This window comes from Mustela nivalis (assembly GCF_964662115.1).
Source record: "Mustela nivalis genome assembly, chromosome: 1".
Classification (NCBI taxonomy): Eukaryota; Metazoa; Chordata; class Mammalia; order Carnivora; family Mustelidae; genus Mustela; species Mustela nivalis.
The window spans coordinates 204,386,517-204,412,700 of NC_139020.1; the positions used below are offsets into that span (position 1 = coordinate 204,386,517).

At 57.8% G+C, this 26,184-nt stretch overlaps 1 protein-coding gene across 1 annotated transcript in view; it reads left to right on the forward strand.

The window, feature by feature from the left end:
• Positions 1-1,324: 1,324 nt before the first annotated feature.
• The window catches only part of NOTCH3 (notch receptor 3), a 33,498-nt gene continuing 8,638 nt past the window's right edge, over positions 1,325-26,184 (forward strand). Inside the window, exons 1-28 of the mRNA XM_082707503.1 lie at positions 1,325-1,540; positions 4,043-4,121; positions 7,663-7,805; positions 7,885-8,223; positions 8,313-8,435; positions 8,521-8,754; positions 9,360-9,515; positions 9,609-9,794; positions 10,450-10,563; positions 11,178-11,291; positions 11,852-12,085; positions 12,183-12,293; positions 12,771-12,963; positions 13,040-13,191; positions 13,411-13,524; positions 13,992-14,147; positions 15,131-15,356; positions 15,796-15,997; positions 16,136-16,289; positions 16,726-16,910; positions 17,448-17,580; positions 17,667-17,924; positions 18,005-18,123; positions 18,478-19,043; positions 20,433-20,765; positions 22,233-22,387; positions 22,487-22,709; positions 23,669-23,753. Coding sequence (XP_082563629.1) covers positions 1,423-1,540; positions 4,043-4,121; positions 7,663-7,805; positions 7,885-8,223; positions 8,313-8,435; positions 8,521-8,754; positions 9,360-9,515; positions 9,609-9,794; positions 10,450-10,563; positions 11,178-11,291; positions 11,852-12,085; positions 12,183-12,293; positions 12,771-12,963; positions 13,040-13,191; positions 13,411-13,524; positions 13,992-14,147; positions 15,131-15,356; positions 15,796-15,997; positions 16,136-16,289; positions 16,726-16,910; positions 17,448-17,580; positions 17,667-17,924; positions 18,005-18,123; positions 18,478-19,043; positions 20,433-20,765; positions 22,233-22,387; positions 22,487-22,709; positions 23,669-23,753 — 5,205 coding nt within the window. The 5' untranslated portion in view covers positions 1,325-1,422. The remainder of the gene's footprint in view (positions 1,541-4,042; positions 4,122-7,662; positions 7,806-7,884; positions 8,224-8,312; positions 8,436-8,520; positions 8,755-9,359; positions 9,516-9,608; positions 9,795-10,449; positions 10,564-11,177; positions 11,292-11,851; positions 12,086-12,182; positions 12,294-12,770; positions 12,964-13,039; positions 13,192-13,410; positions 13,525-13,991; positions 14,148-15,130; positions 15,357-15,795; positions 15,998-16,135; positions 16,290-16,725; positions 16,911-17,447; positions 17,581-17,666; positions 17,925-18,004; positions 18,124-18,477; positions 19,044-20,432; positions 20,766-22,232; positions 22,388-22,486; positions 22,710-23,668; positions 23,754-26,184) is intronic.

A 26,184-nucleotide genomic window follows, 5' to 3' on the forward strand; every position in this document is an offset into this window, starting at 1 on the left:
GTACTCAGCCCAGTGTTCAGCTGCACATAGGTGACCTCCAGGGTCCACGGATTCAGCACCTCATCCCCCAGACTATTCCTCCCCCTGCAGCCTTACCAGCAAGCCAAATACCAGGGAGGCAGTCTGGTCTCCTCCTCTTCCTCCAGGCCAGTGTGACCCTGGCCTGTCCACTCCTTCTCCTTTCTCTGCTCCCTGCTGTGGCTGCAGGCCTGTGTTTCTGCTGGGATGGTTTCCCTCTAATTCATCTGTCCTGGCTGAGCTCCATTGGGCCCCCCTCTGGGAAAGCCCTCTCTGGAGGAGCAAGGTGTACCTCCAGCCCCTGGAACAAAGTCAGATATAGGACTGGAGTTTTATCCCTACTCATTGAATAAATGAATGAACAAGTAAGTAAATACTCTCAGGCCGAGCCCTCACCAGCCCCTCTATGTACTCTTCCCAGACTCTGCCCTCCCAGACGCTGTCCCTCTGGCCCAGCTTTGAACCCCCAGTGCTGAGGGTGGGGGTGGCTTTCTCTGTCCAACTTTTTCTTCCGCAGACTGAGGGCTCCTCCAGGGATGGGCTTGGGGTCTTTTGGAGTCCCCATTATCGCCACAGGGACAGAATGGGCTGCTCCGTGGCTTTGCAGCAGAACTGATTTTGGAAAAGGCAGTTGATCCAAAATCAGCAGGACTGATTTTTGGAAAAGGCGGTTGATGGAACTGCCAGGCTGTGTAGGGTTTGGGTGGGTCTGGGGGCTGGATGAACCTTTGGAGTTCACACAGGGTAGTAAGGAGCTTTCTAGGAGAGCTGAGAGTAAGAAGGTGTGTGTGTCTGCCCACATGCGGGAGGCTCCTTTCTACTGTGTGTCTGAGGTCTGAGGCTGCAGACGCTACCACCCCCCCCCACCCCCCCACCCCCGGCTCAAGGCCTGGCTGGGCCTGAGCTTCTAAATCCCCATGAAGCTCTGGGCATGCATGTGCATTTGTGCGTGGTAGCTGTGTGTGCATGAGCTTCTCAGGACGAGCTTGGCTTCCGTTTTGGGGTATCTGGAGGTCTGTGTTTGCGCCCTGGCTCTGTGTGTGTCCCGGGCTCTGAGTGTGCGCTGGGAGCCAGGGTGTTCACGAAGCCGGTGTGTCTGTCACTGCGGATTCAACCCACGCTTCACCGCATGGCCGGACTGAATTTCCTAGGGTCTGCGGGTCCCAGGCTGTGTGGGTGGAGGAGGGTGGGCAGGGACCCCGGGAGGCCGGGTAGGGGGTAGGGGTGGGGGGTGCGGGGGAGCTCAGGGCCGGCCCCGGGGCGGGGCGAGCCGCCCAAGGCTGGGGGCGGGGCGGCCCGGCAGCCTCACTTTGGCGAAGTTGGCGGCGCGGAGGCTGGCCCGGGACGCGCCCGGAGCCCAGGGAAGGAGGGAGGAGGGAGGAGGGAGGGTCGCGGCCTGCCGCCATGGGGCCGGGGACCCGGGGCCGCCGCCGCCGCCGTCGCCCGATGTCGTCGCCGCCACCACTGCCGCCCGTGTGGGCACTGCCCCTGTTGCTACTGCTAGCGGGGCCCGGGGCTGCAGGTGAGGGGCTGGGACCTAGCGGGCGGGACTGGGTGGGTGGGTTGGGGGAGGGTAAGAGCGGAGTTTAAGGACCCCCGAGTCTGGGACTGGGGAGCTGGTCTAGAAGACAAGGACTAGAGCGGGGGCAGGGAGCAGGAGCTCGGGGGCTACGTGCCAGTCCCGGGGGGACAGGGGCTCAGTAGGGGGAGGGGGCAGGTCCCCAGAGGTCCGAAGAATAGGGGTCCCGGAACGATCAGAGTTGCGGATGAAGGGACCCAGGGATGAGGGACTGGAAGCTTGAGGTGCGGGGATCAGGGACGCAAGATCGGGGGGACCAAGAGTCTGGGGCTTGCTCCCAACGCACGTCGGTCTGCAGTCTTGGGAAAGTCACGATTGATGCCCAATACCCCCAGGTAGGGGACCCCTCGCACAAAAGCCCCCCTACACACCCAGGGCTGGCCTGGCCGGGCGGGGGACGGGGAGGGGGCGCGAAGTTCTCGGAGCTCCGAACTCGGGGAAAAACTTCTCAGGCCGGAGCGCGGCAAGACCCGGAGCCGGAGTCGGAGCTGGAGGCACATCGGCGCCCGCGCCCCTTTCCCCGCCCGCGGCCCCGCTCCCTCCCCTGGCCGCAGGGACCGGGAGGCCACGGGACCCCGCCCCCGTGAGGGGAGGAAAGGGAGGGCGGGGGGCGCGAGCCCACGTGCTCCTCTCCAGCTCCAGCGCCCCGTCTCCGCAGCCCGAGCCCCTCCCCAGCCGGCCGGGGCCCCCCGCCCCTCCCCCTCCCCGCTCTCCCTTCCCCCGCTTGGGACAATGGCCGCGCCGTCTAGACACCCCCTCCCCCCCGGGCCGGCCTCGCGCTTTCTTTGCCAGACAAAGCGGTACGGGCGGCGGGGCCTGGGCGGGGGCTGCGGGGGCGCACACCCCCAAGGGAGGCCTGGCCGGCGGAAGAGGGACACTGGCCGAAAGCCCCTGGCCCTGGGTCCCAGGGAGCCGCTGTGGGGCTCGGCGCTGGGAAGGAAGGGCCTGCACCGCCCAGCCGGGTGCCCGACGGGGCAGGATGGGGCAGGAGCTGCCGCCCCCGCGGGGCCAGCGCACACACACATGGCCTGTCACACAATCTGTGGCACACACAGCCCGGGGTCACACAGGCAGCTAGAGACGTGCACACACACACGCACACGCAGTAAACCCGCCCAGTGGATATGCAGCCCGCACACTAACATACTTGCACATACAATTGCACATGTTCATACACACCAAGGATCAGCAGCCCAGAGCCTTGTACTCGCTGCCTGCGTACATTCAGACACACACAGATCCAAGGCATGCCTGCACCCAGTGTAACACATGCAGAGAGGCACACCCAATCCATACACAGACACACCTGAGAATACACTAGACGCAGAGACACACAGCTGTGTACCATATGAATAGGGCTCACGTGCATACATAGATGGCGCAGGCATTTGTACACGCATGTACCTCGAGCACACGCACACATGGCTCACATGGCCTGCTGTTCATTGAGGCCGGCAGTCTGTGTCACATGGCTCCTACTGTGAGTTCCCAAACACCCACAGGCCCTTGTCTGGGCCGTAGTGTCCTGTCTCTCCCTGTCCCCTGAGGAAGGGGACACATGCCATGTGTCCAGCTCAACTTATGTGTCTCTCCCTCTCTCTCTCTGTACTTCTCTGCCTTCTCTCTGTGTCGGCTGCTTCTAGTTTCCTTGTGTCTGTCTCTGTTTTTCTCTGTCTCCCTCCGTCTCTTTCCATCTCTCCATCTGTGACACACACACACACACACACACACAGAGGTCCCACACCTGCCGACATACACAGTTCTCCACTAGCTCACACCCAGCCGCGTCTGGCACAGACCAGTCTGGCAGGACAGTTAGACTGCCACGCCCCAGAGGGACACAGCCCTCAGGGATGAGGACGCTGGACCCAGCAGCACATGCCTACTGCCAGCTGCCCCTCCCTTCTACCCACACTCTATCCCTGCAGCATCCAGTGCTGGCTGGGCGTGGGGTACAGGCCTTAGCCCCTCTCACCAGAGCACCACACAGCTCTGCCCAGCTGGAGCAGATGCTCAACATCAGGCCAACAAAGACCCAGGGGCCCAGGCCTCCTCGCCCCTGCCCTCTCCATTACCCTGGGATCTGGGCACACAGCCCCGGACCTCCCTTCAACGCTCAGCACCCTCACTTCCTGCCTCTGCACCCCCCATTCTGGCAGCTTCCTGAGTCCCCACATCTGGCACAAGTCAGCACCTCCTCCTGCCCGCCCCTGCCTTGTGGTTCCCAGGGCTTGAGCTGGCAGGGACAGCTGCAGCCCCAACAGCTGGGGCCGGGGCGGGGGGCCGTGGGAACTGGGGATGCGGGGGCTCCATGCACCCACAGAGACACCCCCAGCCCGTTGCAGCTGTTGCCTGGGGGAGGGAAGGATGGACTTTGTCACTCTGAGCTGGGGTTCCTGGGTGCCTGACTGACCCCCCCCCCCATTTTCCTTTGCCCCCACACAGCACCTCCTTGCCTGGACGGAAGCCCGTGTATGAATGGAGGTCGTTGCACCCAGCTGCCCTCCCGGGAGGCTGCCTGCCTGTGAGTGCCTGGCTCTGTGCCATCAGTGGGTCCTGTGTGGGGAGGTAGTCTGTCTTCTTCCCTTGCCTCTGTGTCCACTACCAACGCCTCTACCACTTCCTACATGTGTATGGCTTGGGTAACCTCTTGTTCCCCATTGGAATTGAACAGGGTTAAGAAGTGAGGAAGGTTAAGAGCAGGGGCTCTGCAATTTGCCTGGCTGGGGTTCAGATCCCACATCGTGTTGCTGACTGCCTGGGACCTAAACCCTTTAAGCTTTGGTGTCCTGGTCTGGAAAACAGGCACATTAAACCCCACTTCACAGAGTTCTTGGCTGCCTGAGGTAATGTGTAAAGCCTCTGATGGAGGTAGTTATTATTCAATCAACAGATCTTCAGGGACCAATGGCTTGGCAATAGTGGGCACACCAATTGCATCTTCCCATGTCTCGACCTTTAGTGGCGGGCATACAGGGGGCTGTAATACAGCTCTGCAATGTCACTTTCTTGTTGTGTGACCTTGGGTTAGTCACTTCTCTCTGGATCTCAGAAATAGGGGCACTTCCCTCTGGCTTGTGACCATGAAGGGGCTAAGAATTCAGTTGTTAGATAATATAGGGAAAGGCAGAGGGTTGAAGTTGCTGAGCAGAGGCTGGGAAAGAACTGAGCAGAGGGAGACAGAACTCAGTTTGAATTCTGGGCTCTGGGATACCTTGAGCAAGTGCTTTGAGCTCTCTGAACCTCAGTTTTTGCATCTGGAAAATGAGGCAATCATAGTCCCTCTTTAATGGGGTTGACTATAAAGATTAAGAGACCCTTCATGGGATGAACTCAGTGTAATGCTCAGCGAGCAGTAAGTGCTCTATAAATAGGGAAGAAGATGATGTTGAAGATTAGTAGGGGCACAGGTAATACGTGCCATAAAGGTGAACGTCTCAAGGTTTTGGGGAAATGGGTAGGTCCTTTTATAATATCTGTTGTTAGTAATAGTAGCCATTGATTGATTCATTAATATATTCATTTATTCAACAACAAATTGAATGTGTGTGCCAAGCTGGGCGGGTCTGGGGTGACTTTTGATCCCGGAGAGCCCCTTTGAAGTTACACACGCGCTTTGACTGGAGCCCACTGGGGCTCACCCAGGTGGGGACTTAGCCTTGCCAAGCGGGTTCCTCGGGTTGGGAGTCTGCGTTGGTGGGGGTGGGGGAAAGTGTGACCTTATCTGGAACCACTCACCTGGGAGGCGGAGCCGCGGGGCCTGGCGCCTGCGCAGTGGAGCTCAGCACCTGGAATACAGCCGACAGGTGAATGCTGCCGCGGCTGCTCCGCCCCTCAACAGGTGAATCACCAGCGCGCGCGGCGGCCCGGAGCCCGGATTCCCCGGAGTGGAGCGGGCTGTTCCGCGAGCTGGGCCGTGAGAACCACTCCCCACGGGCCCCCCAATCTCCTTCAAGGTTCCAAATACTCGTGTCTTTTCAGGAACGTCCCAATATGTCACTTCTCCACGAATCCCCCCTTAGCCTCTTCCTCAAAGTAGCCTTCCAAGGCAATGTCTCTGTCTCCCAGTCCTCGCCGCACCCCCTCCCCTCCCCTCCCCCGCCCTCCCCTCCCCTCCCCTCCTACCGACCCCCAACCAAGAGTGTTCTTCCCCCTCTCGGCTCCCCCAAAGCCCTGGCTGCGAGGCGGGGCGCGGGCGGAGGCTGGAACCGGCCCGACCGGTCGGCGGGGGAGCGGGGCGCAGAGCGTGGGAACCCGCCCGGGGCGTCGGGAGGGGGCCGCGCGGCCGCGCCCAGCCTGGCGGTGGGACCGGCAGTCCCCCCGCGCCCGGCGCAGCGCGCCCTCTCTCGGCCCGCAGTAGTGACGGACGTCCTCACCCTGCCGGGCTGTGGGAAGGGGGCTGGGAGCCTGGCCCTCCCTTCTCAACACCATTGGCACCCCTGCCCTGCCGTGCCCCGGCCTGTTTCGCTGGGGGCCGGGGTGGGGGATCTTGTGGGTGACGCTAGGAACTGAGTCAGCTGCCTGAGGTTAGCCCCAAGCGGCTGGGATGAGCTAGAGGGAGGGAACGCGCCAGGGGTGGGCAGCGTCGGGGCGGGACCTTGGACCCTCTTGCCAGTCTAAACCCTTCCCTCCCACCCCGCCAGTGTCCCTCCGTCCCTCCTCTGCCTCCGGAGGTTTCCAGTCTTAAGGCCAACCGCCTTATTTCCTTCCTACTCAAGGTTTTCTTGGGGAGTTTGGGGAAGGGGCTGCAGGCCGGAGGGCTCTCTCCCAGTCAGAGGGCACCAGCACGGCGTCCACCTCCTCCTCCCAGTGGCAGGAAGGGATGTCTGAGTTACACTGTCTCTCCACATGAGAGCTACCCATCTGTGAACTGAGCTGTGGATTTGGGTCTGAATGTTTGCCAGGCCAGTATGTGGAACTGGCTGTCCTGCTGTGTTATCTGTGTGTTTCTGAGTCTCTCTGTGCCAGAGTGGTTGTCTTCTGGAGTCTGAGACTTTGCATTTGCTATTCCCTCTGCCTGGAAGGCTCTTCCTTACACAACCCCATGCCCCTCTCCCTTACCTTCTTCAGTCCAAAAAGACCATGTTTGCCTGCCTTCCTTACTCATCTCCCTCATCCCGTGTCCTAGTTTCCTGGCTACCATAACAAACCACCAAACACTGGGTGGTTTAAAGAAGAGAAATTTATTCGCACAGTTCTGGGGGTCAGAAGTCCGAATGCCAGGTGCTGGCAGCCACGCCATCTGCAGGGCCTTTCCAAGAGAATCCTTCCTGGCTTCTTCCATCTCCTGGCAGCTCCAGGAGCGCCTGGGCTTGTGGGTGCAACACCCTGTGTCTGCTTCTGTCTTCCACTGGGCCTTCTCTTCTTTCTCCCATATCTCCCTTGGCCAGTGGATTTGGGGGCCCATTTGGAAAATCCAGGATGATCTCATCTTGTTATCTGTCACTTAGTTACCTCCACAATAAGGTCAGAATCACAGGTTCTGGGACATGGGTATTTCTTTCCTGGGGCCATGACTCAAAACCCACTGAACTGGGGGGCCTGGGTGGCTCAGTGGGTTAAGCCTCTACCTTCGGCTCAGGTCATGATCTCAGGATCCTGGGATTGAGCCCCACGTTGGGCTCTCTGCTCAGCGGGGAGTCTGCTTCCCAAACCTCTCTCTATCTGCCTGCCTCTCTGCCTACTTTTGATCTCTCTCTGTCAAATAAATAAATAAATAAATAATTAAGAACAAAACAACAACCCGCTGAACTCTTCATGGCCCTTACCACCCCATGCTGGCATGTTATCTCATTCATTATTTGTGTATCTTCTCTTTGCCCAGCTTGGTTGTGAGCATAAAGAGGGTGGGGATGACTTTTAATGTGTTTGCGACTGTATTCCTATTGTTAAGAACACAGTAGTTAGTCAGTGAATGTTGGTTGCATGAATAAACGGGCGTGCCTGATTGTTGGGCTACTTGCATGTGTATTTCTTGCTGTCACATGTGTGTATCTCTGTGTCTGGGATGCTTCTGCCTGGTACCACCCTAGTACTTCCCTATACTAAGCTATCTCTGACTACAGGTGCCCGCCAGGTTGGGTGGGTGAGCGATGTCAGCTGGAAGACCCCTGCCATTCGGGTCCCTGTGCTGGCCGGGGCGTCTGCCAGAGCTCCGTGGTGGCAGGCACCGCCCGGTTCTCCTGCCGCTGTCCCCGTGGCTTCCGAGGTAAGGGATGGTCTGGAGGGAAGCCCAAGCCAATCAAGCATGTGAACAGCCCAAGCTCACCCTCTTCTGGTCCCTCTAGGTCCCGACTGTTCCCTACCGGACCCCTGCCTCAGCAGCCCCTGTACCCACGGTGCCCGTTGCTCGGTGGGGCCCGATGGCCGGTACATCTGCTCCTGCCCGCCTGGCTACCAGGGCCGCAGCTGCCGAAGCGATGTGGATGAATGCCGGGTGGGAGGGCCCTGCCGCCACGGTGGCACCTGCCTCAACACACCTGGTTCTTTCCGCTGCCAGTGCCCAGCTGGCTACACGGGGCCACTGTGTGAGAATGCTGCCGTGCCCTGCGCCCCCTCACCGTGCCGTAACGGGGGCACATGCAGACAGAGTGGCGATCTCACCTATGACTGTGCCTGCCTTCCTGGTGAGGAAGCTGTGCCCTGGGGAGGCAGCAGGAGTGCAGGGACAGCGGGCCGCCTGGCAGTGACGGTCTTTGCTTTCCTCCCCTGCTAGGGTTCGAGGGCCAGAACTGTGAAGTCAATGTGGACGACTGTCCAGGGCACCGATGTCTAAATGGGGGGACATGTGTGGATGGCGTGAACACCTACAACTGCCAGTGCCCTCCTGAATGGACAGGTGAGCAGCAGGGCTGAAGAGAGCCAGGTGGCAGACCTTGGGTGGGTGTGCAGCGGGTGTGGACTGCTGTGTCTGTGTGCCACAGGCCAATTCTGCACGGAGGATGTGGATGAATGTCAGCTGCAGCCCAACGCTTGCCACAATGGGGGCACCTGCTTCAACACTCTGGGTGGCCACAGCTGTGTGTGTGTCAATGGCTGGACCGGCGAGAGCTGCAGTCAGAATATCGATGACTGTGCCACGGCTGTGTGCTTCCATGGGGCCACCTGCCATGACCGTGTGGCCTCATTCTACTGTGCCTGTCCCATGGGCAAGACTGGTGAGTGGCTGTTTTCCTTATAGGGAGCAGGGAGCCATTGATGGTTCTATAGTGAGAGCAGGGATGGAGTCTGACTTGAGTATTGGAATGATTTGGGGTGCAGGGTGAGCCTGGGAGGGGTCTAAGGAGATGTTGGCCCACAGTCCAGGGCAGGAGCCATGGGAATAGAGAGCTACCTGTGACTGAGAAAGAGATGGGACCTTTGCAAGCGGCCAGGGTCAGGGAAGGTGTTTGGGAGGGGGACTTGGATATGGAGGACAGGGCGAGTCAGGCAGAAGATACCGCAGAGGCAAAGACTTGAGAGTATGTAATTAGAAAAGGAGTCAACATATTTTAAAACAGTGTGTGGATGTTTCCAACTCATTTTCGAGTAGTTCCGAAATACAACAACAACAACATAAAGCTTATGAGAGTTGAATCTAGGTGGTGGGCGTGTGAATCAACCTTGCTGTACATTTGAAAATTTTTATAATAAACAATTGGGGAAAATAGCTCCTAAATACACTGCCCGTTGATAGAAACAAAACACAAAACAGTATGTGGCGGATGTGAGACCTTTGGCAGAGCTGGAGGGTCCCTCCCGAACTCTGCCTAACGTCTTCCAGGGCTTCTATGTCACCTGGATGACGCCTGCGTCAGCAACCCCTGTCACGAGGATGCTATCTGCGACACGAACCCCGTGAATGGCCGGGCCATCTGCACCTGTCCACCAGGCTTCACCGGCGGGGCGTGTGACCAGGATGTGGATGAGTGCTCTATTGGTGAGGGGGGGTGTGTTGTCTGAGGGTTGGGAGGGAGGGGAGAGGTGGGTCCTTAGCCACCCACACTCACACTGGCCTTGCTTCCTCCTGCAGGCGCCAACCCATGTGAACACCTCGGCCGGTGCGTGAACACACAGGGCTCCTTCCTGTGCCAGTGTGGCCGTGGCTACACTGGCCCGCGCTGTGAGACTGATGTCAACGAGTGCCTATCCGGGCCCTGCCGCAACCAGGCCACATGCCTTGATCGAATAGGCCAGTTCACCTGCATCTGCATGGCAGGTGCGTGGCGGGTGTGGCCAGGGCGGAGCCTGAGGCTGGGGGCATGGCAAGGGAAGCCTGCAGGTCACGACACCTCCCTCCCCCTTTCCTGGTGAAACTGTCTGGAATGGAACCCTGAGATGAGGTGGAGGCTGGGCCAGAGTAGCAGCTTTGTGCATGGCTGGGGCCACGGTCAAAGGGAGTCTGTAGAACCTCCGCTGGGCTGGGACTGGAGTCTGTGCTTTAGGACCCACTGTGGGGCGGGAGATGATATGAGGGCTGGACCCGGAGCTGGAGTGGGTCAAGGTGGAGCCTGCAGACAGTCTTGCACTAACCCTGAGATGCGATGGAGGCTGGGCCCAAGGTTACGTGGGTGCTGGGCCTGGTACCCGAGGACCCGGTAGAGTGTGAGGACTGCAGAGGGAAGAGAGTGGTCTGAAGGGAAGGCCCATAGGGAGGCTCATAAGCTTTGGCCGTTGGGATCCACAGTTGGGTGAGGTCCATCAAGAGGTCAAAAGCTGAATCTGGGATTGGCCCTGGGGGGTGGGGATGGGGAAGGCCAAGCAAGGCTCAGAGGAACCGTCTTCGGGTAGGAAAGGGATTACCTTCCCATGTGCTCTCCCTTTAGACCAGAAGCTAACCCGCACTGCCCTAATCCCCCTCCCTCACTCCCCAGGCTTTACAGGCACCTATTGTGAGGTGGACATGGATGAGTGTCAGAGCAGCCCGTGTGTCAATGGTGGGGTCTGCAAGGACAGAGTCAACGGCTTCAGCTGCACCTGCCCCTCGGGTGAGGACCCTGGGCCAGGGAGCCTGAAGAAGACAGGTCCCTGCAGAGGCAAAGGCTCTAGGGGAGCCCTCTAAGACCATGTTAGTGGATAACTTTCATAACAGAAACCACGTGCTATGAAAAACCTTGAAATTAATTTAAAACCAAGTTGGGGTGCCTGGGGGACTCTGTCGGGTTAAACCTGATTCTTTTTTTTTTTTAAAGATTTTATTTATTTATTTGACAGAGAGAGATCACAAGCAGGCATAGAGGCAGGCAGAGAGAGAGGAGGAAGCAGGCTCCCCGCTGAGCAGAGAGCCCGATGCGGGCCTCGATCCCAGGACCCTGAGATCATGACCCGAGCCGAAGGCAGCGGCTCAACCCACTGAGCCACCCAGGCGCCCTAAACCTGATTCTTGATCTCAGCTCAGGTCTTGGTCTCGGGGTTGAGTTCAAGCCCTCCGTTGGGCTCCACGCTGGGCATGGAGCCTATTTAAAAAACAGACAAAACACACGCACATTAAAAACTAAGTAAATGATCATCCCACTCATCCCACCCAAACAAGGCAGGGCTGGCAAGGGGTGACTTCTCTGACCCTATCTGGACCTCTGCCCATCCCACTTCCCACCCTAAGGCTTCAGTGGGGCCATGTGTCAGCTGGATGTGGATGAGTGCGCGAGCACACCCTGCCGGAATGGAGCCAAGTGTGTGGACCAGCCTGATGGCTATGAATGCCGCTGCGCAGAGGGTGAGAGAGGGCCAATGACAGGCCAGCAAGAGTCTGGGGGTGGACAAAGGGGGGCCAAGGCAAATAACAGTCTTGGACAATTTGGGGGCAGGGCTACAGCAAGGCAGGACTCGAGAGAGCCAATGACAGAGCCAGGGGGTGGAGCCAATGATGGACGTAAGCAGTGGTAAGGCTAGGAGTGGGGTCAATGGGTCTGCCAGAGAAGGGGTGCACTTTGGTAGAGGGGGAGTGTCCAAATCCCTCTACACCCAGGCACTTCCCATGTGTCCCTATTTCCAGTCCAGAGAGGGAAATGAGGCGGAACAGGGCTGATAGGGTAAAGACTGGAGGAGAGGTTGCGGTTGGGGATGAGATTTATCTGTGCAAGTGTCTTGGCCAGGGGTGGGCAAGTCTTGGAACTTGTGGCTAGAGGGAGTTAAGGGGCGGGGCCTGAATAGAGCCCACCTCCTGTTGGCTAGATGGGCAGGGCCTGAGGTAGAGCTGGGCGAGGATTGGTCCGGGGCCACGGCTGCGGGCAGAACCTTGGCAGGTGGGTGGAGCCTGACCCTCTGGTCCTCCAGGCTTTGAGGGCACGCTGTGTGAGCGCAACGTGGATGACTGCTCCCCGGACCCGTGCCACCATGGGCGTTGTGTGGACGGCATTGCCAGCTTCTCGTGCGCCTGCGCCCCGGGATACACAGGCACACGCTGTGAGAGCCAGGTGGACGAGTGCCGCAGCCAGCCCTGCCGCCACGGAGGCAAATGTCTAGACTTGGTGGACAAATATCTCTGCCGCTGCCCTCCTGGCACCACAGGTGGGGCTGGAGGCCGGGTTGGGGCAGGAAGGGCACAGAGGCTTTGGGAATGGTGCCCCTGGCGGGACTCAGTGGTGGCCGTGTTGCCCCTCCCCAGGAGTGAACTGCGAGGTGAACATTGATGATTGTGCCAGCAACCCCTGCACCTTTGGAGTCTGCCGCGATGGCATCAACCGCTATGACTGTGTCTGCCAGCCTGGCTTTACAGGTGGGCAGGTGGCTGCCATGGGAACAGGGTCTTTATAGGCTGAGAGGGTGAGGATGAAAGTACTCTGTTCTTAGTTGAGTTTGCCCCTCTCTTTGCATTTGCTTGTCCAATGAGATTGTCCACACTTAGCCCTGAGGTTGTGCTCTCTCCCACTGGACTGAGGTTGTCCCCATATCAGCTCAAGGTTATCCTGGAACACAGATGAGGGTCCAGTCTCAGGTATCGTGTTTCTGCATAGGGCCAAAGTAATCCTTGGTGAAAATGAAGGTGATTTCATGGAAGTCTGGGGACAAGTATGATCTGGGGGCAGTTCTGGGTTGAGGCGCTGGCTGTCTTAATCTGTACAAGAGCTGGTGTGTTATGAAGGTGAGATTGGTCTTGCTCGAGGGTGTGGCCATGCTAAATGAGGCAAGGTTGCCTTTCCCTGTTGGCACCATCGTCCTTGTCCTGGGATGAGGTTGCCTTCGTGCTCTCCAGGGCCCCTTTGCAACGTGGAGATCAACGAGTGTGCGTCCAGTCCGTGCGGTGACGGAGGCTCCTGTGTGGATGGGGAAAATGGCTTCCGCTGCCTCTGCCCTCCTGGCTCTCTGCCCCCACTCTGCCTTCCCGCGAGCCATCCCTGTGCCCAGGATCCTTGCAGTCATGGTGTCTGCCACGATGCGCCCGGAGGGTGAGGACTCTCCCCAACTCCTGAACCCTTGCTGTGTCCCTGCCCATGGGCATGCCCTGACTGCCTTCTTCTCCAGGTTCCGCTGTGTGTGTGAGCCTGGCTGGAGTGGTCCCCGATGCAGCCAGAGCCTGGCTCGAGATGCCTGTGAATCCCAGCCCTGCCGGTCTGGTGGCACCTGCACCAGTGATGGAATGGGCTTCCGCTGTGCCTGTCCCCCTGGTGTACAGGGTGTGTGTCCCCATGTTCCCACCCCAGGCTCGCCCTCCCCACTTCTTCCTGCTCATTTCCTTTCTGCTCCATTCCCCCTCCTCTGCATTTGGCTTTTTTCCCCTTTTCCTCCCCTATCCTCCCTGGGAGATTTGGAGGTGGGTAACAAGGTGGGGACCCTGGAAGGAGATGGGGAAAAGGAATCTGTCAAGACTATCTCACTCTGCCTGCCCGCCACAGGTCATCAGTGTGAGCTGCTGTCCCCCTGTGCCCCGAACCCCTGTGAGCACGGGGGCCACTGCGAGTCTGTCCCTGGCCAGCTGCCTGTCTGCTCCTGCCCCCCTGGCTGGCAAGGTACATCACCTGCTTCTTTCTCCTCCTCCTCTTTTCCTTCACCTCCTCTGCACCCCTGCTGCATAGTGGGTGGTGCTGGGGACCCAGAGGGAAACATGTCCTTGGCCCTGTTTTTTGAGGGGGCTTCTTTTTAGGAAGGGACCAAGCTGAACACAGACACTTGCAACCATGTGGTCGGTTCTGGAGAAGATGAAGGGATACGGGAGTGGGGAAGCTAGGATTCAGGCGGAGGGTTTGGGGACAGCTCCCTGGAGGGGCAGACCTCAATCAGAAAGCCTTCACTACCCACTGACATAAGGCAAAGGCAGTTTAGGAACAGCATGTGCAAAACAGCCAGAGGCAAATGACCACAAAGCTTGTTCTTGTATTCACCCCCTCAGCCTTCCCGTTCTTCCTGAGGGCCAGGTACTCTCAGGCCCTGCCCTGCCCCCTCTAACCCTGGATGTTACCTTGCTCCTCATCCCTAGGCCCACGATGCCAGCAGGATGTGGACGAGTGTGCTGGGCCCTCCCCCTGTGGCTCCCATGGTACCTGCACCAACTTGGAGGGGAGTTTCAGCTGTACCTGCCACAGGGGGTATAGTGGGCCTTCCTGTGACCAGGACATCGATGACTGTGACCCCAGTGAGTTCAGGGGAGACCCCGGGGGGGGAGGGAGGAGCTGCTCTAGTGAGCACATTCCTCAAGCCCATACTATGTGCTCAGCACTGAGCTTTCTTGTTCACTCTTCTCTCACTTTCCCCATTTTATTCTTGAAAACTGAGGTCCCAAAGAGGTTAGGTGGCTTGCCCAAGGTCACGAAGGGAGAGGGATGAGGTGGGATCTGAGCACAGGTCTGTCTGAAGCCTGTAGGCTGCCTCTGGCAACAAGCAAATTAACGTTATGTGGAAAGTATGACATGATAGACCCCGAGTGAGTGCTCCAGGAGCACTGTCTGAGAGGCCAGTAACGTAAGCCACATATACACATAAAATTTTTCTAGTTGCCACATTGAAAAAGTAAAAAAAAAAAAAAGATGTTAAATTTAATATTAAGAATATTAATATAATAAATAAATATATAAATAAATAATATCAATAAATAATAAATAAATATTTTATTTAAACATTTAAAGTGTTATTTTAACATGTAATCAATATCAAATTATTGAGCTCTTTTACATTCATTTTTGTTTTCATATGAAGTCTTCAAAATCAGAAATCTAGTGTTTATTCGACTCTTATAGCCCATCCCAATTTGGGCCAGCCACATATCAAGGGCTTACTAGATACACGAGGCCAATGACCACTCTACTGGCTAGCACAGGTCTGGAGGCCTTCAGTGCTGTGCCCAGGAATTGAATAGACACATCCAGCAGCATGTGCTTGGCAGCTCAAAGGGACCTTTTGGCTCCCCCATCTCTCTCTTCCTTGCACATAGGTGAGGCTTCCAGATAAGGGAGGGGATGAGGCCACAGAGGGGACGGAATTTGATCCCTCTGACCAAATGTGCCCCTCCCAGTTAAGCCTGGTTTCCTCTTGAGTTCCCTCTATGAAAGGCATGGCTGGGTCAGGTTGAGCTGATGGAGGGCGAAGTGTATGACCAGGGCTTCTCTCTTTGGACCTTAGACCCCTGCCTGAATGGTGGCTCCTGTCAGGATGGCCTGGGCTCCTTTTCCTGCTCCTGCCTTCCTGGTTTCGCTGGTCCCCGCTGTGCCCGAGATGTGGACGAGTGTCTGAGCAGCCCCTGTGGCCCAGGCACATGCACTGACCACGTGGCCTCCTTTACCTGCACCTGTCCACCTGGTTATGGCGGTTTCCACTGCGAGCAGGATCTACCAGACTGCAGCCCCAGGTGCGTGGGGTCCCTACTAGGAGCTTGGGGACCCTAGCATGGGATAGGGTTTGGAACATGAGAAGGGGTGGGGACAAGAAGAGGGTTCTTGGCTTGGCACGCACCTCACAGCTCTGATCTGTGATGAGCAGTGTCCGGGAAGGGTTAGGGTTAGGGCATCTGTTTGGAGGTCAACTTAGGGACTCTGGTCCGGAACGAGCGAGGCCAGGTCAGGGCGGGGCCTCCACATGGCTCCCACCGTAGCTCTGAAGTACTTGGTAAGTTGGGGCTAAGGGGCAGGAAGGGGCAGGACCTCTGCTAGGGCTGCAGCTTCTTGTGGGTGGGGGTGGTCACAGAAGAGTGCCCTTTTGGTGCGGGGAGGGGCCAGGAAGGCGGGGCCTGCATGGGGGCGGGGCCTGCATGGGGGCGGAGCCTGACCCATTCCTCACTTCCCCTCCAGCTCCTGCTTCCACGGTGGGACCTGCGTGGATGGCGTGAACTCGTTCAGCTGCCAGTGCCGTCCGGGCTACACGGGCGCACACTGCCAGCACGAGGCTGACCCCTGCCTCTCTCGGCCCTGTCTGCATGGGGGCGTCTGCAGTGCTGCCCACCCTGGCTTCCGCTGCACCTGCCCAGAGGGCTTCACTGGCGCGCAGTGCCAGGTGGGCGGCGTCACCGGGGGCCTGCGGGAGGAATTTGGAGGGCTGGTCTAGGGTAGGGGCCTGCCTGGGACCCTGGAGAAGCTGGGGTGCGGCTCCTCGGGGGTCCTTGAGCGCTGACGCTGACAGCTTCCCCTCCAGACGCTGGTAGACTGGTGCAGCCGCGCGCCCTGTCAGAACGGGGGTCGCTGTGCCCGGACCGGGGCCACCTTCTACTGCCTTTGCCCCCCGGGGTGGAGCGGCCGCCTCTGTGACATCCGGAGTCTGCCCTGCAGGGAGGCCGCAGCCCAGATGGGTGAGGGGGAGCACAGAGGCGGGATGTGGGGCTCCGGAGGGTGTGTGTGCACATACTTCTTGCTAACGAGAGCCCAGCAAAGCTATGGCAGAGCGTATGGGCGGGATGGGGTGTGTGGCTGAGTTTTTGTGGATGTGTAATGTGGGGCAGCTGGCCATGCCAGGATGGTGGATGCCTCTGTCACCATGAGGTAGCTGGGATGACATCGTAGCAGGGATGAGGTAGCTGTGTGTGACTGAGCTAGGGTGGACAGCAAAGGTGTGGATATGTGTTTGTGTGACAGTGTCTGAGACCGTGCCATTTTGGAGGGCTGACAACCCAGTGGGGTGTGTGTGAGACCCTGGTGATTGATGCCAGCAGGGGTGTTTGGTGATGCTGTGAGCGATGCAGTCAGGAAGGAGCAAATATGTGATTGACCCTGCTCTCCTCTGCACAGGGGTGCGGCTGGAAGAGCTGTGTCAGACAGGTGGGCAGTGCGTGGACAAGGACAATTCCCACTACTGCGTGTGCCCAAAAGGCCGCACGGGCAGCCACTGTGAGCAGGAGGTGGACCCCTGCTCGGGCCAGCCCTGCCAGCATGGGGGCACCTGCCGAGGCTACATGGGGGGTTATGTGTGTGAGGTAAGGGGCACCCAGACTTGGGGAGAGGGGAGCTAGTCATGCTGTGTGTCTGTGACCTGGTGTGGGTGTGTTGCATGTCTGGTTTTTGCTTTTGTGTCTTTGGGTATAATCTTGTGGGTGTATTTCTTGGTTGATCTGAGAGACTTTCTGTCTGTCTGGGTGTGCCTCTGTCTTTGGTTGTTTTCTAGATGTATCTCTGTATTCCTCCATATACCCTGCCCTTTGGGTGTGAATGCACATGCTGGTGTCCCAGTGCATCTCTGGTTGTATGTGTCTTGGGTACATCTGGATGTTTCTCCTGTGTGTCTATCCTGTGCATTTGTGTGTGTGTGTCCTTCTGCACTGGCTGTGTCTCTAACCCTCTGTGACTGGGTGTGTTTCCTTGTACTGTGTGTGTGTGTGTGTGTTTCTGTACACGGGGCATGGCTCTCTGTGTTGGATGAGACTGTAGGTCCTCTTGTTCTGTGATCTCTGTGTCTTTCTGGGGAGTATCTGTGTCCCTCTGGGCTTAGAGGTCCCTGTCTCACATCGCTGCAGTGTCCAGCTGGCTACACAGGGGACAGCTGTGAGGATGATGTGGATGAGTGTGCCTCCCAGCCCTGCCAGCACGGGGGCTTCTGCATCGACCTTGTGGCCCGTTATCTTTGCTCCTGCCCCCCAGGAACACTGGGTATGCCAGGGCCAGGGTTGGGGGACAGGATGGGAGGCTAGGTCTCTGTCCCCTCCTGACTTCCCCCCCATCCTCCCCTCCCCAAGGTGTGCTCTGTGAGATTAATGAGGACGACTGTGGCCCAGGCCCACCCCTGGACCAGGGCCCCCGGTGCCTGCACAATGGTACCTGCGTGGACCTGGTGGGGGGCTTCCGCTGCAGCTGCCCCCCCGGGTACACTGGTTTGCGCTGTGAGGCAGACATCAATGAGTGTCACCCGGGTGCCTGCCACGATGCACACACTCGGGATTGTCTGCAGGACCCAGGTGGGGGCTTCCGCTGCATCTGCCATCCAGGCTTCACAGGTAAGCATCCGAGGCGGCTGCCCTGGGACCCTGCCTGTGTTCCTACCCTGTGGCTGACCCGCCAGCTCCTGCTTGTCTAGGTCCCCGATGTCAGACTGCCCTGTCTCCCTGCGAGTCCCAGCCCTGCCAGCATGGAGGCCAGTGCCGTCCCAGCCCAGGCCCTGGGGGTGTGCTGACATTTACCTGTCATTGCACTCCGGTAGGTCACCTCCCCTGTCTCTGGGAGAGGAGGGGGAGCATGGCCTTTTTGGAGGGCGTGGCTTTAGGGGAGGAGAGGTGGAAGGGAAGGGGGTTCCTGAGAAATACTGAAAATACCGAGAGAGAGAGAGAGAGAGAGAGAGAGAGAGAGAGAGACTGTGTGTGTGTGTGTGTGTTGCGGGGAGGCACAAGTTCGGAGGCATGGCCTCCGGGGGGGAAGGAGGGGCTTCTCTGCTAGGGGTGAGGTTGGGCGGGACCTGGGGAGATTGGAGGCTTAATCTTCCGAAGCCTTGACCCTATCGTCCTTTCTCTCTTCTCCACCTTTCCAAATCCCTCGCTCCCTCTCTTTCCCCAGCCGTTTTGGGGCCCGCGTTGCGAGCGGGTGGCGCGCACCTGCCGGGAGCTGCAGTGCCCGGCGGGCGTCCCGTGCCAGCAGACGGTCCGTGGGCCGCGCTGCGCCTGTCCCCCAGGACTATCGGGGCCCGCCTGCCGGAGCGCGCGGGGGTCGCCTCCGGGGGCCGCCAACGCCAGCTGCGTGCCCTCCCCGTGCCTCCACGGGGGCTCCTGCCGCCCCGCGCCGCTCGCACCCTTCTTCCGCTGCGCGTGCGCGCCGGGCTGGGCCGGACCAAGGTGCGAGGCGCCCACGGCGGCGCCCGAGGCCCCGGAGGAGCCCCTGTGCCCGAGCGCCGCCTGCGAGGCCAAGAGCGGGGACAAGCGCTGCGACCGCGAGTGCAACAGCCCGGGCTGCGGCTGGGACGGCGGCGACTGCTCGCTGAGCGTGGGCGACCCCTGGCGGCAGTGCGCGGCGCTGCAGTGCTGGCGCCTCTTCAACAACAGCCGCTGCGACCCCGCCTGCAGCTCGCCCGCCTGCCTCTACGACAACTTCGATTGCCGCGCCGGCGGCCGCGAGCGCACCTGCAAGTGAGCCCCTCCGTCTGTCTGTCCGTCGTCCCTCGGACCGGTCTGTTCGACCGCTCGCCGGTTTGTGTCTTCTCCGTCCGTCGGCCCCACCTGCGCATCTGTGGGCCCTGCCTCTCTCTCTGCTGCTTCGCTGGCTTAATGTCAGTCCATCTTTAGACTGTCTGTAGGATGTCCACTCCTTCGCCCTCAGTTTCCTCGTGGACCCTGTCTGCCCGTCTGAGTGCTGTTGGTCTGTCTGTGCGGCTCATCTGCCCACCCATGTGCCACTGCTCTTTGTCCCTCCGACCACACACGACATGACCTGTCCGTGTTGTGTCTTTCTTTCTACCTGCGCACTCCATCTGCCTCTCCCCCTGTCCTGTTTGTCCATCTTTGGACTTTGTTCTGTCCATCCGTGAATTCCTTTCGTCCCTCAGCACACCCAAATGTCTGTCTACTTCTTTTTTTTTTATTTTTTTTAAAGATTTTTAAAGATTTTATCCATTCATTTAAGAGAAGGGAGAGCATGCGCGGAAGCTGGGTGAGGGGAGGGGCAGAGGGAGAAGCAGACTCCCTGATGAGCCAGTGGCCTGATGGGGGACTTGATCCCAGGCCCCTGAGATCATAACCTGAGCTGAAGGCAGATGCTTGACTGTCACTCAGGTGTCCCTGTCTACACCTCTTCTGGTCCATTCTTGGACCTCATCTGTCCATCCCTCTGCTCTGCCTCTTTTGTCCCTCTGTCTGCCTAGAACGCTTCCCTCACTTTTATCTCCCTGTCTTTATTACCCTGACTTTCCTCCTCACTCACTGTGCTCCAGACACCCTGGCCTCTGCCATTTCTCAGATACCTTAGGCTTGTTTGCACCTCAGGGTCTTTGCACTGCACTGGCTGTTCCCTCTGCCAGGAATCCTCTGCCCTCAGGAAGCTACATGGCTCCTTCCTCACCTCCTTCAAGCCTTCACTCCAACAGCAGTCCCTTCTCAGTGAGCTCCTCCCTGGCCACCTCCAATACTTCCCCTGCTTTATTTTCCTCGTTAGCCTTTAATTCCCATAGTATCCTGCATATGTGTGTGTTTATATTCAGCTTTTTCTGATGTGTAATTGAAATGCTCTGTATTCTGCTGCTCATTCATCTCTTTCAATGCCTGTCTCTGCCCACTGGAATGCCTGCTGTCCCTGGGCGGGCATATTTCTGGATGCCTACAGCAGGCATCTGTCCATAGTTATTTGCTACTAGTTACTGAAGAAGGAACGGCTGGGTTTGCAGAAGGCCTGACACCTGTCTGATACATTCGAGCCCTCTCTGCTCTTACCGTCTGTACCCCTTGTGTCTCTGGAGTCTGGGTCCTCTCTGGGGCTGTGCGGGGGTGTTGGACGATTCTGACCGCACTCCTCTCTTCCCCCAGTCCCGTGTACGAGAAGTACTGTGCAGACCACTTTGCTGATGGCCGCTGTGACCAGGGCTGCAACACGGAGGAGTGCGGCTGGGACGGGCTGGACTGTGCGGGTGAGGTGCCCGCCCTGCTGGCCCGCGGCGTGCTGGTGCTCACGGTGCTGCTGCCGCCCGAGGAGCTGCTGCGCTCCAGCGCCGACTTCCTGCAGCGGCTCAGCGGCATCCTGCGCACCTCGCTGCGCTTCCGCCTGGACGAGAACGGCCAGGCCATGGTCTTCCCTTACCATAGGCCGGGTCCTGGCTCCGAGTCCCGGAACCGGCGCGAGCTGGCCCCGGAGGTGATCGGGTGCGTGCTGCACTGGAGGAGCCGCGGGGGCCCTTGAGGGTGCTGGTCGGGGAGGGGAGGGTCCCCGCTCCTCAGGGCTTATGGGTTTCACTTCCCTTAACATCTTGGGGAGCCTTCTTGGTGATGTGACCTGCATGTCCCACCTTCTGCACCTCTGTCATCTGGGGCCGGGTCATTGTTTGCTTGGGGAGGAGGTGGTCTTGGGAGCGGGCTTGGCCTCCACCCACTATGTGCAGGTGCCACCCCCCTCCCCCCTGCCAAGATGTGACAGAAGTGCCTCTGAATACCAGAAAGGGTCCTCTGGAGAGCAGAGTGGTTAAGGGCATGTGTAGTTTTTGCCTTTTTTTTTTTTTTAGAAATGGAAAACAGAGTTTTCCTGAGGGTGGCCTGGGAGGGAGGCCAGAAGGGAGGTGTGGCCTCTGAGCAGGCAAGGGGCCCTTGGCAAGGAGGGCTGGATTCTAGAGATGGAGGGTAGGGACTCTGACAGGGACAGTGGGCGTGGGGGAGTGGATGGAGTCTGGCTGACCTACCGGTCCCTGGATGCTCCCTGGGTGTGGTGATAGGGTCTCTGGGCAGCGGGGGCAGGGGTGTGTGTCTCACCCAGAAAAGGACACAGGGTGATAAACAGGGATCATAGGCTTGCAGAATCTGAGGAGTCTGGGGTATTGTAGAGGTCCCCCTCTCCAGGAGACAGGCAAGGCTGAAGGCACAGATGAGAAAGACAAAAGGGTGTTGAAGCCATGGGAGGGACTCACAGAAGTGGAGACAAAAGAATGACTTGGGGACACAGAGACCCAGGGATTGGTTGAGGGAAATCAGTTCACAAAAGAGGAGAGGGAGCAGCCAGAGAGCTAGGATGGCATCTCAAGGTGAGAGGGAGTTTGGAGAGTCTGAGATGGGGATTCAGATGTCTGTGCTGCAAGGAAGGGCGCTCTCAGGAGAGAGGGAAGGAGGGAAGCAGGATGAGGCAGGAAGAGGTCTCCGTCTGGCCTCAGTGCCATTCCTCAGGGAGCTCTAGAGCGCAAAGAACACCCCGAGTCAGTCGCCCCCTTGAGACCGGAGGGCCACTGTGTACACCCTGTATCAGCCAGTCCTGGGCTGAGGGCTGCCCTAAGGGGTGTCACCTCCCAAGTGAAGAGGTCGCCACTTTGCTGAGGTCCATTTCCTGGAGGAGAGGCGGCTGTCAGCTGTTAGAAGCTGGAGACTTGGGTGTGCGCCGACGGCATCCACTAGAGATGTTGACGTGAAAACAGTGCCCACTGGATTTGTGGTCAGGGGACCCTGGTGGCCACAACAAGACTGGTTTCGGGGCGTTAGTGGGGTTCGGTGCCAGACTGGGGGCATGTGGGCCCTGACAACATGGTGAGAGGAGAGGGCTCTTCTGAGCCCCCCGGGGTCGGGGCTCCGGGCCTGGCTGACGGCAGGTGCGCCATGGAACCTGCCTGTCCTTCCCTCGCATCCCTGCAGCTCTGTGGTGATGCTGGAGATCGACAACCGGCTGTGCCTGCAGTCGCCCGAGAATGACCACTGCTTCCCGGACGCCCAGAGCGCGGCCGACTACCTGGGAGCGCTGTCGGCCGTGGAGCGCCTGGACTTCCCGTACCCGCTGCGGGCCGTGCGGGGTGAGGCCCGGCCTGGTGGGTGAGGAGGGTGGCCTTGGGGCTCCGCGGGGGTGGAGGGGGCCGGGCCTGTACTCGAGCCCCCCTGCTTCCCGCCCCCAGGGGAGCCGCTGGAGCTGCCGGAGCCAAGCGTGCCGTTGCTTCCCCTGCTGGCTGCGAGCGCGGTCTTCCTGCTGGTCATCCTCGTCCTGGGGGTCATGGTGGCCCGCCGCAAGCGTGAGCACAGCACCCTCTGGTTCCCCGAGGGCTTCGCGCTCCACAAGGATGTGGCTGCTGGCCACAAGGGCCGGCGGGAGCCTGTGGGCCAAGATGCGCTGGGCATGAAGTAAGGACCCTGGCTGCTCCCCGTGCCTGACTGTGGGGCCGCTTGGGAGCCCTTGAGCCCCCTGACTCTAACCTCTCATCCCAAGCAGACCCTAACTTCAGATTCCAGCCAGGACCTCAGGGCTTCATCCCCTTAACAACTGACTGACTCGGTGATTCCCTGGGGGCCACCCTGGACTCATGACCCTCTGACTTCTTTTCCTGTATCTCAGTTTCCTTGACCCCAACCCTGACCCTGACCCCACCGTGACCCTGCCCTGATCCTGGCCTCCCAAACTTCACCGTGATACTCAAATTTGTGGGCCTGATGATCCCTGTCTGTACCTCAACCTCTTACTGACCCGTGGCCCTATCCTCTATGGCCCCCAAGTACCGCCTCTGGCTCTAACTCACCCTGATCTTTGACTTCATTCTGACCTTGGCACTGGGTCTCGCCTCCAGCTCCCTGATGTGTCCCTCAAGACCTCCAACCCCACCCTGACCTAACCTCTGAATTGACCCCTCTCCTGTGACCTCATGACCTCCTGATTCCTACTACAACCTCCTTGATCCTGGCTTCATCTCTCACCTGTGGTGAGGATAACTCCATCCTCATGACTCCTGATGTCATCTTCTGTAATCCCTGCTGCATGCCTGTGACCTTCATCTATCCCATAGCCCACTGTCCTGACCCTGACCCCACTCCTTGCCCAATTCTACCTTAAGATCCTGGCTGCCACCCATCGTAACTTCTGACTATCCCCCACTGTGACCTTGACTTCATCCTACATCCCCTCTTTGGACCCTGTATCTTGACCCTGTCTCCTGTGCCTACTGACCCAGGACCCCAGAACCCAGACCCAGACCCAGACTCAGACCTGGCCTCTGGGAGCTCTTCTCTGACCCTGCCCCCGATCCGCCTTTCAGGGTGCACGTCCCCACTGTCTCCTCTCTCCTACCCCCTTTCAACTGTCCCCACAGGAACATGGCCAAGAGCGAGAGTCTGATGGGGGAGGTGGCCACAGACTGGATGGATACGGAGTGCCCAGAGGCTAAGCGACTGAAGGTGGTGCCCCTTTTTCTGATTCCTGCCCTCAGGGTCCTGGGTGGAGGTCCCGATGGCCAGGGGGAGAGTCAGGGGGAATCTCTGCTCTCCCCAGCTCTGGGGAACAGTCATGGCACCCGCCCCATCCTGCCCCTCTCTAACCAGGCCTCTGCTCCCAGGCCAAGGTGGGATCTTCCTGGAGGGGAGCCCCCAGCCCAGAGAGAAACTCTGCTTTCTCTCTGCTGGGTCCAACTCTGTCCAGCGTGTGCAGGCCGAAAGTGCTCCTAGAGGGTTTTAAACACCATGTCCTTTGCTGGGGCCACACCCGTGGGGTCTTTGTTAGCTTGGGCTGCCGTTATGAAATACCACAAACTGGGGGACTTATCAGCAGATCTTTATTTTCTCACAGTTCTGCGGGCTGGAAGTCCCAAGGTCAAGGTGCCGGCAGGGTTGGTTCTTGGCGAGCTCTCTTCTGGGCTCTTTGACAGTTGCCTTCTCATGGGTCCGCATGAACGCACGCATTCTTCTGTGGGCCTGGAGGGGGAGAGCCCTGGTGCTTCTTCCTTTTCTTACAAAGATATCAATCCTATTGCATTAGGGCTACACTCTTATGCTCTTGCGTCACCTTAATTACCTCCTTAAAGGTCCCACATCCAAATATAGTCATGTTGGAGGTTAGGGCTTCCACATATGACTTTTGGGGGAGCACAGTTCTGTCTGTAACACGTTCCTGCTAGCATTTCCTTCTACTTGCTGAATGTCTTGAACACACACAAGCATCTTATTTCATCTTTATGAGGATCCTATAAAGCAGCTATTAATATACACCTCAGTTCTCAGCTGCCTCTCCCTGCCTAGAGGCAGTTCTCAGCCTGCCTCTCCCCTTTATTTATGAGAGAGAGAGCGAGAGTGCACACACAAGTGGGGGAGGGGCAGAGGACAAGGAGGAGAGAATCTCAGGCAGACCGGGCTGAGCGTGGAGCCCGTCCTGGGGTTCAGTTTCTCCACCCTGAGATTGTGACCTGAGCCAAAACCAAGAGTCTGTTGCTTAAGTGACTGAGCCACACGGGCACCCTTAACCTAGATTTTAATGTTCATGAAAAGAGACATATATTACAATTGACACCTGAAGAAATCTGTTCACCTCAGGCTTTTCTTTTTCATTCTTATCCCAAAGTGGATATTAAGTAGATAGTGCAATATATTTTTTTAAGCAAAATATGTTTTTATAAAGATTTTTTTAAAAGATTTTTAAAAGATTTTTTTAAAGACTTTATTTATTTATTGGACAGACAGATCACAGTAGGCAAAGAAGCAGGTGGGGGGGGGGAAGCAGGCTCTCTGCTGAGCAGAGAGCCCGATGCGGGGTCCATCCCAGGACTCTGGGATCATGATCGGAGCTGAAGGCAGAGGCTTTAACCCACTGAGCCACCCAGGCGCCCCCACAATATTTTTTTTTTTAAGATTTTATTTATTTATTTGACAGAGAGATCACAAGTAGGCAGAGAGGCAGGCAGAGAGAAGAGGGAAGCAGGCTCCCCGCCGAGCAAAGAGCTTGATGTGGGGCTGGATCCCAGGATCCTGAGATCATGACCAGAGCCAAAGGCAGAGGCTTTAACCCACTGAGCCACCCAGGTGCCCCTACAATATGTTTTTGATGGCATTTTTGCATTGCAGAATGACAGCATTATCCTGACTTTGCTAATGAGATGCTCAGAGCTCTAGTGTGATTTGCCAGCTGAGGGACGGCTAACCAGAAAGGGTCAGGGAGGATGAGACAACTGTCCATCATCTGGCTTTCCCCTTCCATGAAATTCAACTCTCTACCTGGGTCCTTAAGCGCAGGTCTGACTTGATCAGGCTGTGTTTGGTTCCTGAAGACTCTTAAATATCCTGGCAGGTTAGTTAAGAATACTCCGTCCTGTTTCCATAACATCACTATGCCTTTTGGACCCTGAGTCTGAAATTTATCAAGCTCCTGCCAGGGGCCCAGGTGCTATGCTTGTGAAGGGAAATCGGTGCATTTGTGTATGACTGTTCTGTCCTGATACCTTATGTTCATGTTCATGGTACTGAGTAGGAGTCCCACTTGGTACCCAGAGCATCTCTCTTGATTTTCTCTTTCTCTCCCACCCAATCACCCTTTTCTCAGATTAAAATTGATCCGTGAAGGACCACCCAGCCCTGCCCCTGCATTTCTTTTACCGGTGATTTATAGCTTCCAGAATGCAAGTTTTGCATTTCTTCTGTTAAATTTACTTTTAAATATTATATTCTTCTTGATACTGTTGTCATGATATTGTTCCCCTAATTTCATTTTTGGTATGTTATGTCTCGTGTATAGAGAGGTGTGTTCTGACAGGTGCTATGCTCTCAGTCTCTTCCTTGATCACCCATCTTGGGTTTCTGGCCCTCCCCACTTCCAACCCAGAGTAAAATCCCTCTTCTTCTG